General features: G+C 46.0%; 1 protein-coding gene across 3 annotated transcripts; it reads left to right on the forward strand.

The window, feature by feature from the left end:
* Positions 1–329: 329 nt before the first annotated feature.
* LOC135108391 (sphingosine-1-phosphate lyase-like) lies at positions 330–20,033 on the forward strand. 3 transcript variants are annotated; one of them, XM_064019334.1, is made up of 13 exons: positions 330–435; positions 14,135–14,242; positions 14,376–14,474; positions 15,255–15,374; positions 16,095–16,306; positions 17,160–17,321; positions 17,443–17,517; positions 17,626–17,835; positions 18,031–18,166; positions 18,487–18,589; positions 18,708–18,854; positions 19,068–19,185; positions 19,419–20,033. In XM_064019334.1, exons 1-13 carry the CDS (start codon positions 339–341, stop codon positions 19,524–19,526), a joined length of 1,695 nt encoding a protein of 564 aa, XP_063875404.1. In that variant the 5' UTR covers positions 330–338; the 3' UTR covers positions 19,527–20,033. The 3 variants fall into 3 exon arrangements, with proteins under 3 accessions (XP_063875404.1, XP_063875407.1, XP_063875405.1); XM_064019337.1 differs by lacking the exon at positions 330–435 and adding an exon at positions 6,721–6,751; XM_064019335.1 differs by lacking the exon at positions 330–435 and adding an exon at positions 11,554–11,722.
* The last annotated feature ends 1,366 nt before the right edge of the window (positions 20,034–21,399 follow it).

The following is a 21,399-nucleotide window of genomic DNA, read 5'->3' on the forward strand; positions in this document are numbered from 1 at the left end:
TGCTCCTCTGAAACAAACTCACCTTCCTTCCCCCTTTCCTCCTTCCTCCTTTCCCCGTCCTGCCTTCCCTCGCCTCCGGGCCGAAGTGATTTTAATGCTGTATGCGAATCTATAGGGAATAAGGCTTCCCTGTTACCACTCTCTCACGACTGCTCTGAGAACCCGCCCCTCGTAGCCCTCTCCCTTCATAGCTCCCTCCGGTGGCTGGAACAAAGTCTCACCGTGCCGATCATATCATTGCTGTCATGTGCCGTGTTTTTATTTCAGGAAGTCGCTGTATCGGGGCTGGTGGTATGCTGATTGCCGTGTTCCATCGCTCCGGCTCTGTCTTCCTCCCGATGCTAATGTGTGCACGGCGGCGGAGGCGGCGGCGGTGGTATAGTGGTGGTGGTGGTGGTAGTAGTAGCAGCGGCGGCGGCTCCGCGGAGGTGTGTGGTAGGTAGCAGGGCGGAGGGTAGGGTAGGGAGGAAAGAAGGGAGGGAGAGAGGGAGGGTGTGTGGGATCTGTAGGGGGAAGGGAATGGAGCAGGCCTGGTGTAAGGGAGGGAGGGAGGAGGGGTGTCCTATTGTGCCGGAAGCTTCGGGTAGAGGAGAAAATTTCTAATGAGAGAGAGAGAGAGAGAGAGAGAGAGAGAGAGAGAGAGAGAGAGAGAGAGAGAGAGAGAATGATCAAATGTCGCCATATTGCCATAAGTTCGTCAACATATTTGTACCCTGTGACGTTCTTCGGAGCAATGTCCCTGCCGCAGACGCTACCGCCTCCGCTACTGCTGCTGCTACTACTCCCCTTGTTGCTGTTGTTGTTGTTGTTGCTACCGCTCCTCCTGCTGACTGGCTGCCTCATTTACATTATTCATCGGCAGTCTCGATTCAGCACGTTGGCGGACAAGCCGTCACTGGAGCTGCAAAAGTCGAAAAGTATGATAATGCAAGAGTAACGCCTAGCGCCATTCACATATCATGGGAGGCTGAGGAGGTGGCGTGATGAGGAGACCCAGGGCTTGGCTTGGCCGGATGTAGCTTGGTAAGGATTTGTGACGCGGCTCTCACCGCGTCTTGTCTTATCGTCTGAGAGAGAGAGAGAGAGAGAGAGAGAGAGAGAGAGACAGAAAAGAGGAGGCAGGCACGTGACGTCACAATAACCAGGTTCTTATTGGGCGAGAGCGTGAGAAGACTGTGTGACGTCACGGATATAAGACAATCATCCCGCCCATAGAGATCAATGTCGCGTGTTTTAAAGTTATCATGGATATCCTATTTCAAGGAGAGACTCGGCGGCGGTTTCCCCGATCCAGGCAATAAACGATGCGGAAGAGAAAAAAAAATAAGAAAAAAAAACACGGAAAAATAGATAATTGTAGAAAATATAAGTTACCTCGTTCATAAACATCCTGCAGTGAGAGGCGAGAGTAGAAGCAATGCGTAGGGAGCGGGCGGCAGCTGATATTTGGCAAACTAACGCGTCATTCAGGGCTGGGTGGGGAATGCTGTTTGCTGAAATTTATTAAAACACACACACACACACACACACACACACACACACGTAACGATTTATTGTTCCCGTTTCTTTGCTTCCCTTCCCATTGCTTTTCATCACTCGTATTGTTAATGTTGTTGTGATTCTTTCGCTCGGACGGGTGATGAAGGTGAAGTGGCGGTGGTGGTGGTGGTACTGGTAGCAGTGGTGGTGGTGGTATTGGTAGTAGTGGTGGAGGAGCAGCGCCATGATGGAACTAAACTACTTAGTGATAGCAAATGGTTTATACTGCGTCTCAAATCTCTCTCTCTCTCTCTCTCTCTCTCTCTCTCTCTAGCTGTTTATATTTCAGCTCAGTCGATATGTACGCATGTTGCTGGATCTGCGTAGGCAGGTGTGTGTGTGTGTGTATGTGTGTGTGTGTGTGACATCTACATTGCTGCTGCTGCTACTACTACTTCCACCACTACTGCTACTACTACTACTACTACTACTACTACTACTACTACTACTACTACTACTACTACTACCACTACCACTACTACTACAAGCTGTATGTTGTTATAAGTGCTGCTGCTGCTACCACTACCACCCCCACCCCCCTCAACAAAGTGACATCCATTCTTATAAGCAACAGCAGTGTGATGAGTCTTGTTTTGTCTTTCATAACAGTTCATTGCCCTTCACCTCAAGTAAAGTGGTTGAAAGTGGACGTCAACCTACTACTATTACTATTCCTCCTCCTCCTTACTATTACTATTACTACCACCGCCACATCGTTACCATAACCCCCACCGCCAACACCACCACCACCCCTACCACAGCCTTGGACAATAGCTCTCCCCGTTAACCAGTCCCGCCGGCCGCGCCTCCCGTATCAGCAGGTGTGAGGAATCCATAAATATACCTTGGCTAGCTCAACTCCTCGCCTCCCGACACTCACCGTATGTTGTGTATGTCTGTGCGTCTGTAAGTACTGGCTGTATAGTACCTTTGCTTCCTTACCCCCCTCCCGTCCCGTCTGGTCCCGCTCCCTCTCTCTTGCTCCTATTTATCCGTTATCCTCTCTCTGTTTCTTTTCTCTGTCTCCTTTTTCTCCTGCTCCCTTTCCGCCTCGCTGCAAGTGATGGCGACTCACACTCATGCACGCACGCAGTAATGATTGCACCGGTATGCAGTGGTAGTCATGGTGGTGATAATGGCATAGTATTATTACTAGTATTATGTTTACCTCCGCTCACCAACACTCAAGTGAATATGAGTATCCTACGTGGCGCACGCACACACACACACACACACACACACACACACACACACACACACACCGAAGGAGAACAAAGAAAATACAATCCCTAGCGTCTAGTGAGTGTGTTGATAAGATAGACAAGCGGGTCACCCTGGATGGATGGATGGATGGATGGCCTCGCGCTGCTAATGAGACCAGCACAGACACACACACACACACACACACACACACACACACACACACACACACACACACACACACACACACACAGATAAATGGGGCCTTGAGGAATGTGCATGGGCTGGGAAGAGGAACAGAGGGAGGGTGGAAAGGTAAGGTTAGCCGTTTGTCTGTATGTTTGTGTGTATGTTACTTCCCAGAAAAAACCCACCTTATCATCGCCGCCATTTTCTCATCTCTCATCGGGACGCGGTCTGAAGCAGCGAGGTGCGGCCAAGGAACAGATAAACGGCGGCCAGCACATGGGGCGTGGACCGCGGGGGTGAGGGGAGGCGTGTGTGTGGCCACGAGGCTTCTCACCTGGGGCATGTGTGTGTCTGTGTGTGTGTGTGTGTGTGTGTCTCGAGGCCATTGCTCTACCATGGTTTGGTTTCTATTTCGTGGCCGTGTTTTGGGTGGGCCGTCCCTTCCTTCCCGACGTGGTCCCTTGCAGGTGCGTGGGGATTGCTTTAAAGCAGACTTTATGGCAGGGCGATGAAAGGCTTGGGCTGTGTCCGCCGCAAGCTTCAGTGCTGGCTGTTGGCACCTAGAGTGGCGATCAGTGTCACACTTAGTTCAGCCCACTTTCCATCTGCGGAACATACTGCGTTCATTCATTCCGTGAAAAATAGTGAATGCGGAGAAGTCTTCATTTAAAGCCATTATGTGACATGTTGCCATGGGTAAATTCACTTCTAAACTCACGCTCTATGATCTACACTGCAGGAGTGCGTCAGAATATTGATGGCAAGACACAATTACTTCAAGGAGACCAGCGTCGTGCAACTCCTTTCAGATAGGATCATATATTTTAGTTTTATAATCTGCAATGAACATCAAGAAACAGTTCCCAAGTCAGTATGGATGCCCAGCGTCCAGGTGTTGCACGTGGTGTGCTGCATGCTGTGCACCTGCCTGGCAAGCGTGGTGCCTCGTGCCTCTGTTACCAATGCCTGTTATGTCTTACCTGGGAGAAGAATGGTAGATTTTATGTACATCATGGTAACACAATTAATCGATTAGGTATAATGCATTAGGGACAGATTCATATAATGATGGTGCGCGGGTGTGCCGCGTGCGCAGCCACCTGTCCAGTGATGGATGTATGACCGCTATGTACTACTTATCCGGCACCACGGATGGGAAATCCCTCAAGGCACGTCGAGGTGAGATAATCTTCAGGTGTGACTGATTCCCTTCACGGCGGTGGTGTGCTGGGTAACACTACCTCCGTTGCCTGCACAGCCCCCTCCCCTTCCACACACACACACACACACACACACACACACACACACACACACACACACACACACACACATACACACACATAATGAGAGAGAGAGAGAGAGAGAGAGAGAGAGAGAGAGAGAGAGAGAGAGAGAGAGAGAGAGAGAGAGAGAGAGAGAGAGAGAGAGAGAGAGAGAGAGATTACAAGGAATAGTACATCGGCCACAGAAAGACGTCCTTCATAACGTGGAACCTTTGTATTACACTTCCGTTCTTTGAGGATGGCAAAATTAAGATTCCACCTCAGTGCGGACTCCCACAGCTGTGAGCACTGCGAGCCTCTCAGTGCCCACCACACTGAGCTGCTGCGACACTGCTATCGCAGTTCCATTCTGCATCCCTCCAAGGAGATCAGAAAAAAGATAACTATCGGTATATCATCGGATATAATTTATTTATTTATTCGTTTATTTATTTGTTTATTTCATATCTATGTATGTATTACTTTTCTATTATTTGTTCGTCAGTGTCAGTGTCTGCATTGAGGTCACACACATACTCGTACTTACTACGGGTCCGAGGTTCATGTTATTTGCAGTTCTGGTCCCCATATAGCAGTTCTGGTCCCCATATAGCAGTTCTGGTCCCCATATAGCAGTTCTGGTCCCCATATAGCAGTTCTGGTCCCCATATAGCAGTTCTGGTCCCCATACAACAGTTCTGGTCCCCATATAGCAGTTCTGGTCCCCATACAACAGTTCTGGTCCCCATATAGCAGTTCTGGTCCCCATACAACAGTTCTGGTCCCCGTATTACAGGAATGATATAGGTTTATTTGAATCAGTACAAAGGAGAATGACTGAAAGAATGCAGGGGATGAGGAGTATTCTTTACGAAGCAAGATTGAAGCTGTTATATTTACATTCTTTAGAGAGACGTAGTTTAAGAGGAGACCTGATGGAAATCTCTAAGTGGTATAAGGGTTATAACAAGGGTGACGTGAGCAAAATTCTTAGAATCAATAACCAGGATAGAACAAGAACTAACGGGTTCAGGCTTGAAAAATTTAGGTTTTAAAAAGAGATAGAAAGAAACTGGTTCTCAAATAAAGCACTCAGTAATCAAGTTGTTAGTGCTGAGTCATTAGGGAGCTTTAAGAGAAGATTAGACAGATTTATGGATGAGGATGATACGTGGAAATAGATAGGTATATTTCATACAGGTGTAGGTCTGATGGCTTCTTGCAGCTTCCCTTATTTCTTATGTTCTTATGTAAACAATTTCCTTCTCGTCTTTGGTCAACACCAGTGATAGTCACCCTGGGTGCATGGAGCACATCGGAGAGCATTACTTTTTTCAAAGGGTACTTGGAGATAATGGGGGTACATAGAGGGTACACTACGTACATGACATAAGATTAAAGTGCTATAGTCTTATGTGTTATTTTAGCATATTACACTAAGGCGCAACTCTTGCCTCAGGAGTTTCAGACATGGCATTTTATTTATTTCATTTTGTTACACATTTAGCTCCTAATAACAATTATTTAGGACCGAGTACCTATTTTGTATTTTTAGAATAGAGGCATAATACTTTAATCTGTATATTTTTAGTTTTAAAACTAGAGAAAAATTAATATTTATCTATTTATTTTTTTATTATTATTTATTATTAATTATTATTTATTTATTTAGTGTATTTTATTTTATTTGTTTATATTTTTGTAATCAATCGTCCTAGGAGCTAAGGTACGTGAATTTCTCAAAATGTCCAAAGCTCCCGGAAGGGTGCATGAACTTAGAAAAGGCTAGGAACCACCGGTCTATACTACAGAATAAGAGATGAGGCACAATAGGTGGTTCAGCTTCACTAGCATTACAGTGAAACCCAGCAATATAAAATAGGCCAAGTAGTGGACGACACTTTCAGCACTAAACTCACCAGTTTTCTTGTTCTCGCCCCATCATCATTTAGATGTAAGGAAAAAGGAGTCGACGATCTGGGGAGATGCTCACGAAATTGCAGACATCCGTGGCAGCGAAAGCCCTCAACTTAAGACAAGAGTCACTCCCACACCAACTCAGCTGTTACAGTGTGGGGAAGTGATCAAGAGAGAGAGAGAGAGAGAGAGAGAGAGAGAGAGAGAGAGAGAGAGAGAGAGAGAGAGAGAGAGAGAGAGACGACTACACATAGGAATTACATATCAAGCAATAGCCGAGTGGCCTGGAGGAGCGGCGGTCAAGGGTGGGAGGCCTAGTGCGGCACATAATAATTAGTTGGGTCCTTTATGCAAGACAGAGATTGCCATTACGCCCCGTCACCCTCAGCCAGCACGACAAGGGGCAAGGGCAGCTGTGGTAGATAAGAAGACTGATACCAGCGGCCTGATACTGGTTAGAGGCTGGGCTGGGGGTGGGGGTTGTCTCTCTCTCTCTCTCTCTCTCTCTCTCTCTCTCTCTCTCTCTCTCTCTCTCTCTCTCTCTCTCTCTCTCTCTCTCTCTCTCTCTCTTTCAATACGCCCTCCATTGAGGCAGTGATACGGCTTTGTTATCTTTGCCAGGGAGAAACAGATCGAGGCTACAGGTATGTGCAGAACAGCGGGAGTGCGTGTGAGAGAGGGGCAGTTCATATAACATGCTAAACAATGAAAATAAGGAAAATGAAATAAAAAGAGCCACTGCTGACTGCTGGAGGGTCACAAGGGGTGTTTTCACTTAGCGCATGTACACAAACCACACTTACTATTACATTTGCGATGAACTTACAACAAAGCCACGCATAACTCTTGACTCTAGATACTTGGGAACCGAATATTTGCCACAATTTACAAGTGTACTCTCTCAGCGTGTCACAATTTTAACTGGACTGGCTTGAGAACCGAATATTGAACGCAGCTTACCAGTGTACTCTTAGCTTATCCTATTTGTGTCCGGACTGCACGGGCGTCTAGCGAAGCGTCTTATGCGGTGCTTCTTTCACTGACAATAGGAGGGAGAATTTTAAAGTCAGAGTGAAGGCATAATTGTCTCCAAAGTCACCTGTGCATTAAGATGAGGAGAGACAGTAGTGAATATTATCTATGTGCTTGGTTTGTCTGAGGTGTTGAGGAGAGAGAGAGAGAGAGAGAGAGAGAGAGAGAGAGAGAGAGAGAGAGAGAGAGAGAGAGAGAGAGAGAGAGAGAGAGAGAGTATGTGTGTGTGTGTGTTGTCCCCCTTGTAAAGACACCCTTGTCCGCACATCCTTATGGGTAACCTGTGAAGCCGCCCAGTATTTTCAACAGGTGCAGGGGACGCCGGCAAGTGTTCCACTCTCTCTCCCCCGAACCCGACGTGCTGATGGGACTTGCTGGTTTTACAGGAAGCAATTAAGACAGTAACGTTGCTCTCTCTACAGTTTCTCAAGGACATTCGCACGAGCTCCGGCATGGATTTCGGCGTCGTGTGCTACAGCAGAAGGAAGACAAACAGGTGATGAGTGTAACAGAGGACGCGCCAGACGGAGTAAGGTACACTCTGGCGACCCCTACTGTGAGCAGCCGAAACGAGTGCCATAGTTAATCTCTCCTTCACGACAGAGACGTACTTTGAAGACCTCTAAGCATCCAGAAGAACCATTGCATACACAAATATTCATGTGGAAATGAATAGGATGGGGAACTAGATACAGAGAAGCGAGGAGGGAAATGAGATGGAAACAAAATGAGTACTAATCTGAGAAATGAGAGTGGAGGTGAGTGCACGGGACAGAACTGAACGAAGCAGGAAGGATGAGAGGCGAAGGTGAGAGAAGCGAATGAGTGTCACCAGTCTCGCTATACAGGAACCATTTCTGTTAAGTAACTGTTGCCTAACTATTGTTAAAGACTGCCACACATCGGCATCCTCTATGAAGACATGGGCATTAATGCGTTACTATGCTCCCTTCCTGGGCGTCACCTAGCTGCTCAATATGCAGCTATGCTCCAGCTGTTTCGCTATTGTTATTATGGTTTTTATTATTATTTTTGTTATTATTATTATTATTATTATTATTATTATTATTATTATCATCATCAGTATCATTATCATCGTCATCATCGTCATCATCATAATCATGCAACCATACTTAACGACTCGGAAATATACAGGAGCTGTTTTGCCACTTAACCATTCTTAGTGGTTTATGAATCTGTGAACTGTGTATTCCCAAAACTAGTCCAAGAGCTTGCTACCATAAGGCGATGGTTCACTAAATGGTTAATAAATCTGCAGCTAACAGAAAGTGCAGGTTAAATTTGTTCGAAAGTTTGCCAAACAACATGGCGTATCCATTCTAATAATACCAGTCACAAGTGGATGGCAGAGACACCTCTATGGTGTTCAATTAGTAAGCTGTGAGTTTCCTGTCTTTGTGCAGCGAGTAAACACAAAAACTACCGCGTAGTAATGGCGTCGTTTTTACACCGGGATAGTGTTGGTAGTAGTGGTGGGCAGGTAAACAATGCACCATGCATACATGATGCATGCAGCACGACGTAGCTGTGTGTGTGTGTGTGTGTGTCAAGGAGGACACGAGCTTTGCACAATCTCAGTCTTTGTTGTGGGTGTGCTTGTGGGAATACCCAGATATATTCTTGAGTACATTAATTTTTGTAAATTGATCTTGAAGCGACCACCATCTCAACAAACTATCACTTGCTTATTAAGAAAACAAAAAGAAGCGGGATTTTTAACTTCAGCGGATTGTGGCGGTGTCACATGATCCCGTCCTTGAGGCGCATTAAAAATTATTTATTAAGCCATTGATAGTGCTGGGGGCCTCATCTGAGAGCCCAATCAATATTAATTAATGACAACTCACAGCCCACTCTCTGGTGTTCTTGTCTCATTATAATCTGGTGAGTGATGGGTGCCTGGGAAAACCTAGAATAGGTACTGTACTGTACGTAGTGTAGTACACTGTGGTCATCCGGATATCACAGGTGGGACCCGTGACCCTAATAAACGGGTGTTCACAACTAGAGCATGCCACACATCTCAGTACTATCATCTAGAAACAACACATTACCGGTATTCCACTAGTGTGGTGCCAACTGCCATCACACCCAAATTTAATCAGCCCTCTTAAGGCTGAAAATTATATCCTTAGAAAAGTTACCTGTAGGTTTATGGCTGTGAATCCTGCTCCGAATGTCTACCAATTTCTGTTTCGCCTGCCCAGGAGTGGTAACACACTTAGGAGTGTTGACCACTCCTCGGCCCCTATTGTTACTGTAGCCATGTTGTGTTGCTAAGACACTTGTCAGAGTGTACTGAACATGGTGATATTCTGCCTCGGAGTGGGAGGTGGAAGGATATACTGTATATAACATAAATCTAACGAGTCCAACCACAACTCTGTTTAGACGAATAAAAAAAAAAAAATCTAACCTAACTCAACCTAACTTTCCCCAAACGAACAAAGAGTAACCTAACCTTACCTAACGCGACCTTAACGAACTGAAGTCTAAACTCACATACTTTAACCTTTCTCGAACGAAGAGAAATGCAACCTAATGTAATCTATGAAACCTAAGGAGACGCTCATATCGAAATAATAACTGGACTTGGCATGCACCTCTTGTTTCTGTTGTTGCCTGCATGTAGTGTTCCTTCTCGTGGTGCTGTCCATACATACACGGACGAGTACAAGTACGTAGTCTATACACGCGTTATATATAGTTCTCTTCATTATCCTTGCGTCCTGTTTGTTGGTGACGAGTTAGTATAGAGTTTAGAAACTGGAACATACCAACCCACGTCTCTCTCTCTCTCTCTCTCTCTCTCTCTCTCTCTCTCTCTCTCTCTCTCTCTCTCTCCCTCTAAGAAAATGCCTCATGTGGCCTGTTTTTCCATGCAAGTACTCGTATATTCATGGCGCAATGTAATATAACCCTTATTAGATGAAGAATAAGAGAAAAAAAATGAGAGAGAGAAAAAAGTCTTGTAATATGAGTATGTTGACAGTGGTGTGGAAGTCTTGACCTGATGCCTTCACTCCTCGTAACTGCTAAGGTGGTCGGTCAGTCAGTCTGGTGTAAGTTCACGGCGACAGGCAGTCAGCATTGATAGGGTGGTAGTTGTACCTTTATCACCACTGCACGCGGCACCAAGACCCAGCCGCCCACCCGCCCACAAAGCCTTGAAAGTAGTAATTGTTTCAGCGTTAAGAGATGTAAGAGAGAGAGAGAGAGAGAGAGAGAGAGAGAGAGAGAGAGAGAGAGAGAGAGAGAGAGAATATAAATTAGGTATGAATCATCCTTTTTTTTATTCATCTATTCATCCTACCTAACTATTTACTTCGGGTGCAAGGAAAGTTAATTATCATCAACCTTACTTTTTATATGCTAACTTATCTATTTGATTGCTCATATGCACTAAGTTCGAGATAACTATGATAACCCAAAACATTAAACGTAGTGCTCACGTAACACAACCTGCACCGAATTCCCGATCTTCTTTTGTCACTGTTACGAGTTAATTACTGAAAGCTGATTCATTGATTTTCATTACCATCATGTATTTATTAATTCATCCACAAGTTAATAATTCTGGCAGATATAAGTGGTTCAGCTTTTTTTTTTTTTCAAGAGGATGTGACGTAAGGTGTGACGCAATTATGTCTATAGTGCACTGACTAAATTATGGTTGTCTTGACGCTGACGAGGAGAAGGAGGAGGGGGAGGAGGAGGAGAAGGCAGAGGAGGAGGAGGAGGTAGTGGTGGTGGTGGTGAAGGCGGAGGGAGCGAGGCTATAATTGCTTCCAGGTTTAGAATGATCACGGTAGAGGAGACGTCAGCATGGGGAAAGATATGAACTTCATTGTGTTGAGTCAAGTCTCCAGCGAGTGGGTGAAGGGATGGAGAGGGGAGGGAGGGGCAAGGGAGCTGTGTGATGCTGGGATTGGGAAACATAGGTGGTTGTCGAGAGCTTGATGCTTTGAGTGCTGTCGTCTTTGCTAACTCTCAGTGTACCGGGGAAGAGAGATAGAGAGAGAGAAAGAGAGAGAGAGCAGGTCAAATTTGTCTTCTACAGAATTGCTTAAAACGCTGTGTCTGTAATATAAGTATTTTCAAATTCGTAGGTGATAATGAGAGAAAAATAAGGTCCAGCAGTGATAAGACTAATTAAGCAGCGTCTGTGGTGTAATCAAGTCTATGTGAACACTCTAGCTATCCCCCCCCTCCCCTCTCTCACTCTCTTTTCTCTCTCCCTTATAAAACCACCGATGCCGGCCACGTTATCAGTTAGTCAGAGGGGGAGGGAGGGAGGGAGGGAGGGAGGGATGGAGAAGACAGTGGTGGGGGGTGAAGTAGATCATGAGGATTATTACAGTGAACGAGGGGAGGCGGGACTCAGGGAGGGAGGGAGGGACGGGGAACAGTCTGCCCGTGACCCAAGTGACGGCTGGGCGTCGTGCACACCTCATCGCCTCCAGGTTTTCCCTCCGCCGCCTTCTGCCCTTCCCACACCGCCCTTCCACCTGTAGCTGCCGGCGGAGACACCACCATGGAAGCCCTGCGGGAGTATCTTAACTGTGGGTGATCCTCCTGCTGTTGATGTTGCTCTTGTGTTGTTGTTGTTGTTGTTGTTGTCGTTGCTGGTGGTGGTAGTGGTGCTGGTGGCGGCGGTGGTGGTGGTGTTGGTGTTGATACGTAATACTGATGACAGATTAAGTAATGCCAGCTTAGCAATCTCTGTAATCTTTTTATGTTTATGTATTGTTTGGTTACTTCATTTACAGTCGATTTTTGTACTTAATGAGTGCATGTGCACGCGCAAGCACGCGTGTACTGATAACTCTGTAATCTCCAATTACAAGCAGTGAATTTTTTTTTGTTCTCCTCCCTCTCTCTCACTGCAACAGTTGACAGTTTTTCTCCTGACATACATTACAAGGGCTAAACATTTCCTCTTTAAAAACACTCGCACAAATGCTTCAAGTGTCTTAAAGTAAGGAATGCACATTGCTACGAGTACATCTGTTTACAGCAAATTTTTGGTCAAATTATACTCTGATCTAATTTCCTGAAAAGTTGCACTTTGTGTGTGTGTGTGTGTGTGTGTGTGTGTGTGTGTGTGTGTGTGTTTTCGGTTTTAACAAGTAAACAGTTCATGATGCGTTGTATGCTTTTCTCTTTTTATCGTCCAAGTATTTGAATAGATTAATTTAGTCTGATTTTGCTAAACCCCTTTTCCGTTACGCCTCGCCTCTTCCGCCTCGATCTTGGCGACTCAAGCAAGAGCCGGGATTTTCAGCTATGAGAGACGCAAACGAGCCATTTGCTGCACGAAACTTGATAGTGAAGAGCATTTCAAAACTAAGTCGTCCATGAAGCTGTTAGCCTCCTGATCGGGATGGCTTGGACCGGGAGCGTCACCAATACTGGTCTAGGAGTTCTCGCCGCTGCCGATGACGCCATCTCTGCTCCTGCACTATATAATGTTCGGTCGATTATTGTTGTGAGTTCGAAGTTTACTGAATTTAAACTATTTCATGGGCATACTACTCTTCCATGCTCTCCGTAGTCTGTGCCCAGCTCTGCGGTGCTCAAGGACCCGCTGAGGTCGTCGCAGGGGGCAGGGCGGGGGGAAGATCTGCTTATCATGGAAACTTTTTATCTTTATTTTTGCAGAAACAAGATAATTGACTGTTTAGATAATTAGTGAAAGGATGCGCTTTATTTTACACGTCTGGTTGGGTGAAACTGCATTTTGTTTTCTCCGTACCTGTATGATACCAAAAGTAGAATGATTTATTTACTTACTTGTTTATTTAATAATTCATTATTTCATTCAATCATTTGTTTATATATTTATTTGCTTATTTATTTATTCATTTATTTATTTATTTATTTATTCATTCATTAATCTATTTATTCATATATTTGTTTATTCATTAATTTATTTATTAATCTATTTGTTTATTTATTTCCTCGTTTATTTATTTTTTACGTTCACATAAGGTGTACTTGAAAGGTTTGTGCGGCACCGACTACAGTATATCAGAATATCGCGACAGACAGTCCGTTTGTAGTAAGGCAGAATGTAAGTCACAGCATCCCCAGGCAGGTATAGTGTGGGTAATGTTAATGCCAACAAGGTCTTCTATGGCAAATTAACAGCACGTCACCGCTTAATAACACTCGCATTACCTGTCAGGAGTGGCGACGCGTAGTCTGTGAAGGGCGGGAGGAAGGGATGGGGCACTGCTGCTGCTTCAGACAAACTCCCACAAGCAACACATTACGTCAACTTAAAAAGGAACCTGCCTGTGTGTGTGTGTTTTTTTTTTTTTTTTGTCATTTATACAAGTATCCAAACATCGTGGGTATCTAATCCCAGCAATATATAAACTCAATTCAACTCGAAAGAAGCATAGTCTCTTTTTCTTTGCATCATCTAAACATACACGTACGTATTTATTTATTAATGTATATATTTATTAACTTTACATCTAAAAGCAAGATCGGGATCATGAGCCGCACCTAACCTACCATGAGAGCAGTACACCTCCTCATCTATCTCACGAATATTGCATGCATAGTACGCACGTAGATATAACACTGTCGCCCTGCACGAGTCGTCTACTTGATGAGCTCCTCGTTATACTGCGTCGATTCTCAGAGCGATTTTGTTACTGGTTTTCATCTTCACCTTGAAACTGCGGTCCCGTGAGGCAGGTATCCGTGTTACCTGTTTTCAAGACAATCAGCGTGAGACACCTGCATGTATGGGCTTCGTGTTGTGGTGATCAATGCGAACAGTTCTACGTGGAGGTTCTTTTAGTGCGGCAGCGAAAAGAAAAGAGCTAAAAGGTTTTGTCTGACTTGATCAATGCTTATGTAATTATTATTTCTGTAGAGAGAGAGAGAGAGAGAGAGAGAGAGAGAGAGAGAGAGAGAGAGAGAGAGAGAGAGAGAGATTGTAAATAGCTTTTTCCTTGCAGACGTGGAGGAGTTGGCGGAGGACGTAGAGGCGTGGCTGTTGATTGTGGTGACGGCAGGAGTGACGCTGGGGTCCCTTGTCCTGCTGAACCTATGGCGCGATCGACGAGGTGAGGGACACACACACACACACACACACACACACACGTACTGTACTATTTACTTTGGTATCAATAGAAATCTATTCATTGTCTTTCTCCTGTCTCCTCCCCCTCTCTCTTTCTGACCCCCCCCCTCCCGCAGATGTGTTGGAGTCAAGCCGGGCGTGGGTGTTCCGCATGCTGCGCCGTATCCCGGCCATCGAGGGGAGGATCACCCGGCAGCTGGAACAGGCGAGGAAAGGTGAGTCACGCCACGGCTGGATTACACATCACGCCTCATTCACACTTCATTCCTGCAGAACGGGACGCCGCTTGATGGCAGGCTTGGTGCTGTCCATCGCGTCAGGCGCAGAAAGGAGTGTCTTCTCACCTGTTATTACATAAATTATAAACTCTTATTCATGGACGGCATTCAGTGGGCCAACGCATGTTTTTCTTTTTTTTTTTTTTTTCTTTTTTCTTCTCCCTCTTCTTTGTGAACTGGTGTGTCGAGCTGAACCTATACCTGTCTTTCCTAGCTTTTCTTGCTGCAGTGAGTTCTGTGTAAGAATCAGTAATGAATGCTGGCGTATTGCCGCTGCTCCAAACCCTCAAGTGAGGTAGTGAGGCGGTCTAGTGTTTGAGGCCGTGTGCTGCCGCCCCCGCCCCTTGGCAGAGGGTCGCTGAGTCAGGCATGAGGGCGACGCAGCGGGGGAGTGGATGAGTCACACGTCAGGCTTCTTTATGCTGTCTGTCTGGGAACACCTGGTTGTCTCCAGGACTGTTCCCGTGCGTTCGTTATTGTTTAATAGTGAATGAATGAATGAATGAATGAATAGATAAAAATTAAGTAATTCAATAAATCAATACTGGATTAGTACACACAAGACATAATAAGGCAGGTAGTTCTACAAGGCGTGGCTGATGTGTGGTGGTATCACAGGGAAGGCCGGTGTCATCGCGCCCCGTGCTGGCTGCCATGTGTGACAGTGCGTGCCTCCGTCACTTTTATTATAAACATCCTCCACATTCCTTCTTACAGAAATCGAAAAGAGCATGTTCGAAGTGAAGGACGATAGCGTGGCGCCCTTGCACGCCCTGCCCCAAGTCGGTTGGTCTGGTGAGGAGGTGATCACCGCTGCCACCAAGGTGCTGGCCCTGGGTGAGTCCGGATGTTGTCACCAGTTTTACCTTCGGTGACCACCTTGTTTTGTCACCGTCCTTCCGTTCAGCGACTGCTGCTTGTTGTCGCTGTTGAGAGCGCGCGCGCGCGCGCGTGTGTGTGTGTGTGTGTGTGTGTGTGTGTGTGTGTGTGTGTGTGTGTGTGTGTGTGTGTGTGTGTGGGCAGTATGGCTGTATGTGGATCCCCTTCGCTGTGCCACTGAGCCGTGAGTCACTGGCACAAAGTCAACAGTCGCGACACAATTCTGATTGCCGCCGAGGGGCAGCACTTTCCCCCATGCCGCGCCTGTGGATGGAGTATCGATGCCTCCTGCTCGGCCTCAATGGCCACTACACTCAGGGGCCTCCCTGGCCATCAGCATGAGTAAATAATAACTAAATTAATCCAGCTTTTAGTGTTATCATCATTTTCGTGTCGTGATTACATGACTATTTCACTCTGTTGCTTTTGTTGATAGAAAAAAAAAAGCCATAGGATCTGTTCTCTTTTTTTTTTTTTTCTGTAATTTTGCCGTTGTTGCTGTATTGAGGCGGTGATCACGCGTCGTGGCGGCGGTGGCTCTGCTGTTTTGGAGTGTACCAGCAGATGTCCCTGTTGCTGTTTTCTTTCTTCACGCACGACTCTCAGTGTTGCGATGCTCATACTCTTTTGTTGTTTGTGTTCACTCTTCTCCATCATCTTTTGTATTGTCGCTGCCAGGTAAATATGACTGGAGGGAAGGTCGCTTATCCGGGGGAGCCTTTAGCGGCAAGGATGATGCCTTCACGCAGCTGCTGACGAAGATATACAGACTCTACGCCCTCTCCAATCCTCTGCACTCAGACATCTTTCCTGGAGTGCGTAAGATGGAAGCTGAGATTGTGAGAATGACGCTTGACCTCTTCCAAGGTGACCAGGACGCCTGCGGCTGTGTGAGTGGCCTTGTTGTTGTTGTTGTTGTTGTTGTTGTTACTACTATCGCTATTGTTATTGCTCTCGTTGTTCTTGTTGTTGTTCTCGTTGTTGTTGTCGTCGTTGTTGTTGTTGTTGTTGTTGTTGTTGTTCTAGTTGTTGTTGTTGTTGTTGTTGTTGTTGTTCTAGTTGTTGTTGTTGTTGTTGTTGCTGCTGCTGTTGTTGTTGTTGTTGTTGTTGTTGTTGTTGTTGTTGTTGTCGTCGTCGTTTGTTGTTGTCGTCGTCGTCATCGTTATTGTTGTTGTTGTTGTTGTTGTTGTTGTTGTTGTCGTCGTTTGTTGTTGTCGTCGTCGTCATCGTTATTGTTGTTGTTGTTGTTGTTGTTGTCGTCGTCGTCATCGTTATTGTTGTTGTTGTTGTTGTTGTCGTCGTCGTTTGTTGTTGTCGTCGTCGTCATCGTTATTGTTGTTGTTGTTGTTGTTGTCGTTGTTGTTGTTGTTGTTGCTGCTGCTGCTGCTGTTCGCGTTGTTGTTGCTGCTGCTGCTGTTATTGTGAGAGGGGAAGAGAACGGTCATGTATACTGAGAGGAAGATTCAAAGATGATACAATATTGGACGTGACGATTGGTGGGAGTTCTTCAGTGGTTTGTTGAAGGCAGTGGTGTCGCTTTTAATAATGTGCCCCATGTGTGTGTGTGTGTGTGTGTGTGTGTGTGTGTGGTGATGATAGTGTTATGATGACGGAAGCGGTGAGTGACTAGGAGGCTGCTTTAGAAACGATGCAGGAGAGAATTAGTGTGGGGTGTTTGAAGAGTGTGTCACGTAATGCAGATATAGAAGCTGTAGCTCACGTGGCTCCCCTGCTGTGCCCCAGATGACGACAGGCGGGTCTGAGAGTCTGCTATTAGCCCTGAAGGCGGCGCGGGATTGGAGTCGAGAAGTCAAGGGCATCACCGAACCTGAGATTGTTCTTTGCTACACAGCTCATGCAGGATTCGACAAGGGGGCCAGCTTGCTCGACGTTAAGCTGCGGAAGGTTGGTGGGGAAATCCTCGTGTTGTAGTGAGGGAGTAGTGTGATGCTGTTCAGTGCTGTATTAACGGCTATACCAGTGATAAAGCAACACCTGTAGGTTAAGAATGGTATACTTTTCCCAGGTGGATATGGACCCAGTGACATGCAAGGTAGATCTGAGGGCCATGCGGCGGGCCATCACCTCCAACACTGTTATGGTAAGTGTGTGTGTGTGTGTGTGTGTGTGTGTAGTATAAATAAATGTAGACGACAAACTTGTGATGTAAGAAGAGCTTATCTAAGAGAATCTTCCCCTTGTCGCACAGCTGGTAGCCTCAGCCCCGCAATATCCTCATGGCATCATTGACGACGTGGAGGGCGTGGCATCGTTGGGGAAAGCGAGGAACATACCCGTGCACGTGGACTGCTGTATGGGCGGCTTCCTCCTGCCCTTCATGAAGGCCGCGGGGTATCCGGTAACCCCCTTCGATTTTCAGGTGCCGGGCGTCACCAGTATATCCGCCGACACGCACAAGGTGAAGGGAGAGGCGCCGGCACACCATTAGGAAACATCTGTGCTGGTTTCATTTGTCCTTAAAATAGCAAATAAAATTCGTATTTGGCCTGAATTTGAGAGAATCAATGTTATGGTTAATGTTATGCAATGTCACACAAAACAAAGGTACTCTGACGTACTGACACATGCCGCCGCCCATCCCTTCTGTCACCAGTACGGGCAGGCGCCTAAGGGATCCAGCGTGCTGATGTACCGCAGCCACAACTACCTCCACCACCAGTACTTCGTGACCCCGAACTGGCCCGGCGGCATCTACGCCACCCACAGCGTGCCGGGCTCCAGGGCGGGCGGTGAGTGCTGGCCAGGGGCGTGTGGTTGGCTGAGCGGCGGCCTCTCTCATCATTACAACTTCCCGTTTATCTCTGTCTATATTCACCTTTATCTGTGTATATGCCCCACTATTACTAATGCAAATCTACGTTGCTGTCTAGTCACCTTGCTGTCTTCATTTGTCTGCCTGTTCCTCTCCCTCCACGTGTACCAGTCTATGCATCATACTGAACTCTTCATTCATATCAGGATATACTTAGTGGCGGGCAAGGAGGCAGGGTGTACATAAGGGGAGGGTGTGAGGACCTGAGTGTTCCTGTCACGTGTGGTGCCTCTGCAGGACTGGTGGCGGTGTGTTGGGCCTCGCTCCTATACCTCGGCTTCCAGGGCTACACCAACGCCACCAAGGCCATCATAGCCACCGCCAGGAAGCTAACTCAGCGGTGAGTCACGCTCTGAATCTGTGGTCTCCTGTGACTTGTTGCCCTATACCTAATATAACAATATGTAACTCTCTCTCTCTCTCTCTCTCTCTCTCTCTCTCTCTCTCTCTCTCTCCAGGTTGAAGGAAGTGCCCGGGGTGGAGATATTCGGCGACCCTCTCACCTCCATCGTCGCCTTTAACACCACTGAAGTAGACATCCTCAAGGTCGGAGACGTGCTCTCTGGCAGGGGCTGGCACCTCAACTTCTTGCAGTACCCATCGGGGTAAGACGACCCACATCTATGTATAGGGATAAGTGTTGGTATGGGTGGGTGGCTGTCTGATAGATGTGTACTGCTCCTCGCAAGTAGAGATTGGATTAAAATGGAGAACTGGATTCCTATTGATTCAAATAGTTGTGTCTTACTTCCAGTTGTAGTGTTTATCCTCTCACCTTGTGTTAGTTACTCCTTCCCTTCCTCCTGCCTCTCCCTCAGCCTACACGTGTGCCTCACCGGCCTGCACGCCAATGACGCCTTCGTGGACGGCTTGGTGCACGACCTGAAGGAGGCGATAACAGAGATTAAGAACAATCCTTCTACTCTCAAAGGCGTTGTAAGTATCTCTCTCTCTCTCTCTCTCTCTCTCTCTCTCTCTCTCTCTCTCTGCTTTAACACTAGCCAATTGTACTTTCTCCGCCCCGTCTGCGGCTGTATAACTATAAGAAAACTTTGGCAGTAACCTTAGGGCAGCAAACGTTTGGCTCTTTCAAGTAGCAGCAGTTGTCTTCCTCCACCGCGCACCACAACCTCTCTCACCACAATCCTCTGCCCCGCCCACCCCCACAGGGCAAGGTATATGGCACGGCGGCGGCCATCCCGGACAAGGCACTGGTGGGTGAGGCTGCCAAATTGTTCCTCCAGTGTTACTACGACACTCTACCTGACCCAGCCTGAGCCAGCGGCCCGCGTGTAGCCTGTTAAGTGACACCCAAACAGCCAGTGGGAGTCAGGCTACCGATCCCCCACGGCAAGGCTGCGCAGATATTACAAGTACCCCAGTAGCTAGCTGTTGCCAAGTTTCCTCTAAGCCTCGGGGATACATAACACTGCGTCAGATGTGTATCCATTGTTGTTTGTTTGCCTCGCCCCGTCTCCCTTGGTTCAACTTTCACTGCTTGGGCGATCTCTTGTTTGACATTATGATCACTGGAAAAGAAAAGTTTGCTTGTACATACGCAGATAATAGAGGTTATATAACTATTTTAGAGACTGTGACAAAAATAAATAACAATAAAATAAATAGATGAATAAAATAAAGGTAAATAGATAAATATCTTAAAAGTTATAAGTGATTAAGAAATTGTCTACAGTAGTTGTAAGAGGATTAAAGCGTAAATGAACAAAAGTAAATTTACATTATGATTCATATGAATAAAAAGAAAGAAAAAGAAAGAAAGAAAACTCCTGTTACCTACATCTAAGGGTCGATCCAACCAAATATATTTTCTTTTATCTATTTATTTGCATTCATCTTATACAGAATGCACACCTTAATCCCCAATGCTGTTCTTTAATCTGTTAAGTAGTGGCTCCTGGCTGTTAAGTAGTGGCTCCTGGCTGGCGAACCATCAAGATGTGACGTATGCTGCATCCCTGACTGAGGAAAACCTGTCATTAAATATCAAATTGCCGACAGCAAAGATAACACCAAAACTTAATCATCCTCATGAGAGAGAGAGAGAGAGAGAGAGAGAGAGAGAGAGAGAGAGAGAGAGAGAGAGAGAGAGAGAGAGAGAGAGAGAGAGAGAGAGAAGGGGGGGCGTTATAGATTCATATCCAAGCGAATGGCCTATTATCTTCGGCTATAAAAGCTAGCATAGTCCCTTTATTGCAATATCTCCGTGTTACTCGGTGGCATACGTACTTGCCAGTATTTCCTTATCGTGTTATTGATACGAATGCACGTATTGAAATTTTGTATTTGAGTAAAAAGAGAGAAATGGTCGCAGATAGTACGAACCTAGTCTTGTCAGGCAACCGAGCGCAGGTAGGATACTCAGCTTCACAACTTGATTATGTCGTCATTACGCCTTAAATTGTCTTCGAAAATGTTGTTTTGTCGTCTTTTATAATTACTTGGACAACAATAATTATAAAATTCAATGTTGTTAGGAATAGTAAACAGTAGTCAAAAATAATGACACTATACACATCAGTGAGTGTTTGAAAGCAACTATAATTATGAAAATCAAATTTGTTAAAAATCATAAATAGACCAGTGAATACTCGCTCACTACTCCGCCATCTTTGTTGTTGGTGGTGCATTCACCCGCATGGATTTGCTATAGTGTTTATTTGGTTCGATTCTAATGGACAGACTGTACATACACCAACTGGATATGTAGGTAGGTCTTGTTTTTATCTTCTGTTGATGTTATGTTAATGATTCATGGGCCCGTAAGGCGTGTAGCCATCAAGGTGCAGCACTGCTCAAGACACCCATCCCTCCACACGTGGTCCTGGTGAATTAATCTCTAATCCATGTGATGGTAACGTTCATTTCATCGACACACCCTTCACATGCAAGAGTTAACGATCGTAAATTAACCCTAAGTCTCCAGAGAGAGAGAGAGAGAGAGAGATTTTACTATGAAAATGTATGCAGGCAATGTCCATCCCTCTTCAGAGAGCAGCTGTTTAAGAAAGTAGTTAGGTATAATGAGATATTCTGTGGTCTTCGGCGAACGAAATAACTATACTTGTTGTTAGAGGTGGCGGGAGTGCTGACCTGATAACCATTGAAATGACTGAGGCATAATTCATGTGC

The sequence above is a fragment of the Scylla paramamosain genome, chromosome 17 (assembly GCF_035594125.1).
Source record: "Scylla paramamosain isolate STU-SP2022 chromosome 17, ASM3559412v1, whole genome shotgun sequence".
NCBI lineage: Eukaryota > Metazoa > Arthropoda > Malacostraca > Decapoda > Portunidae > Scylla > Scylla paramamosain.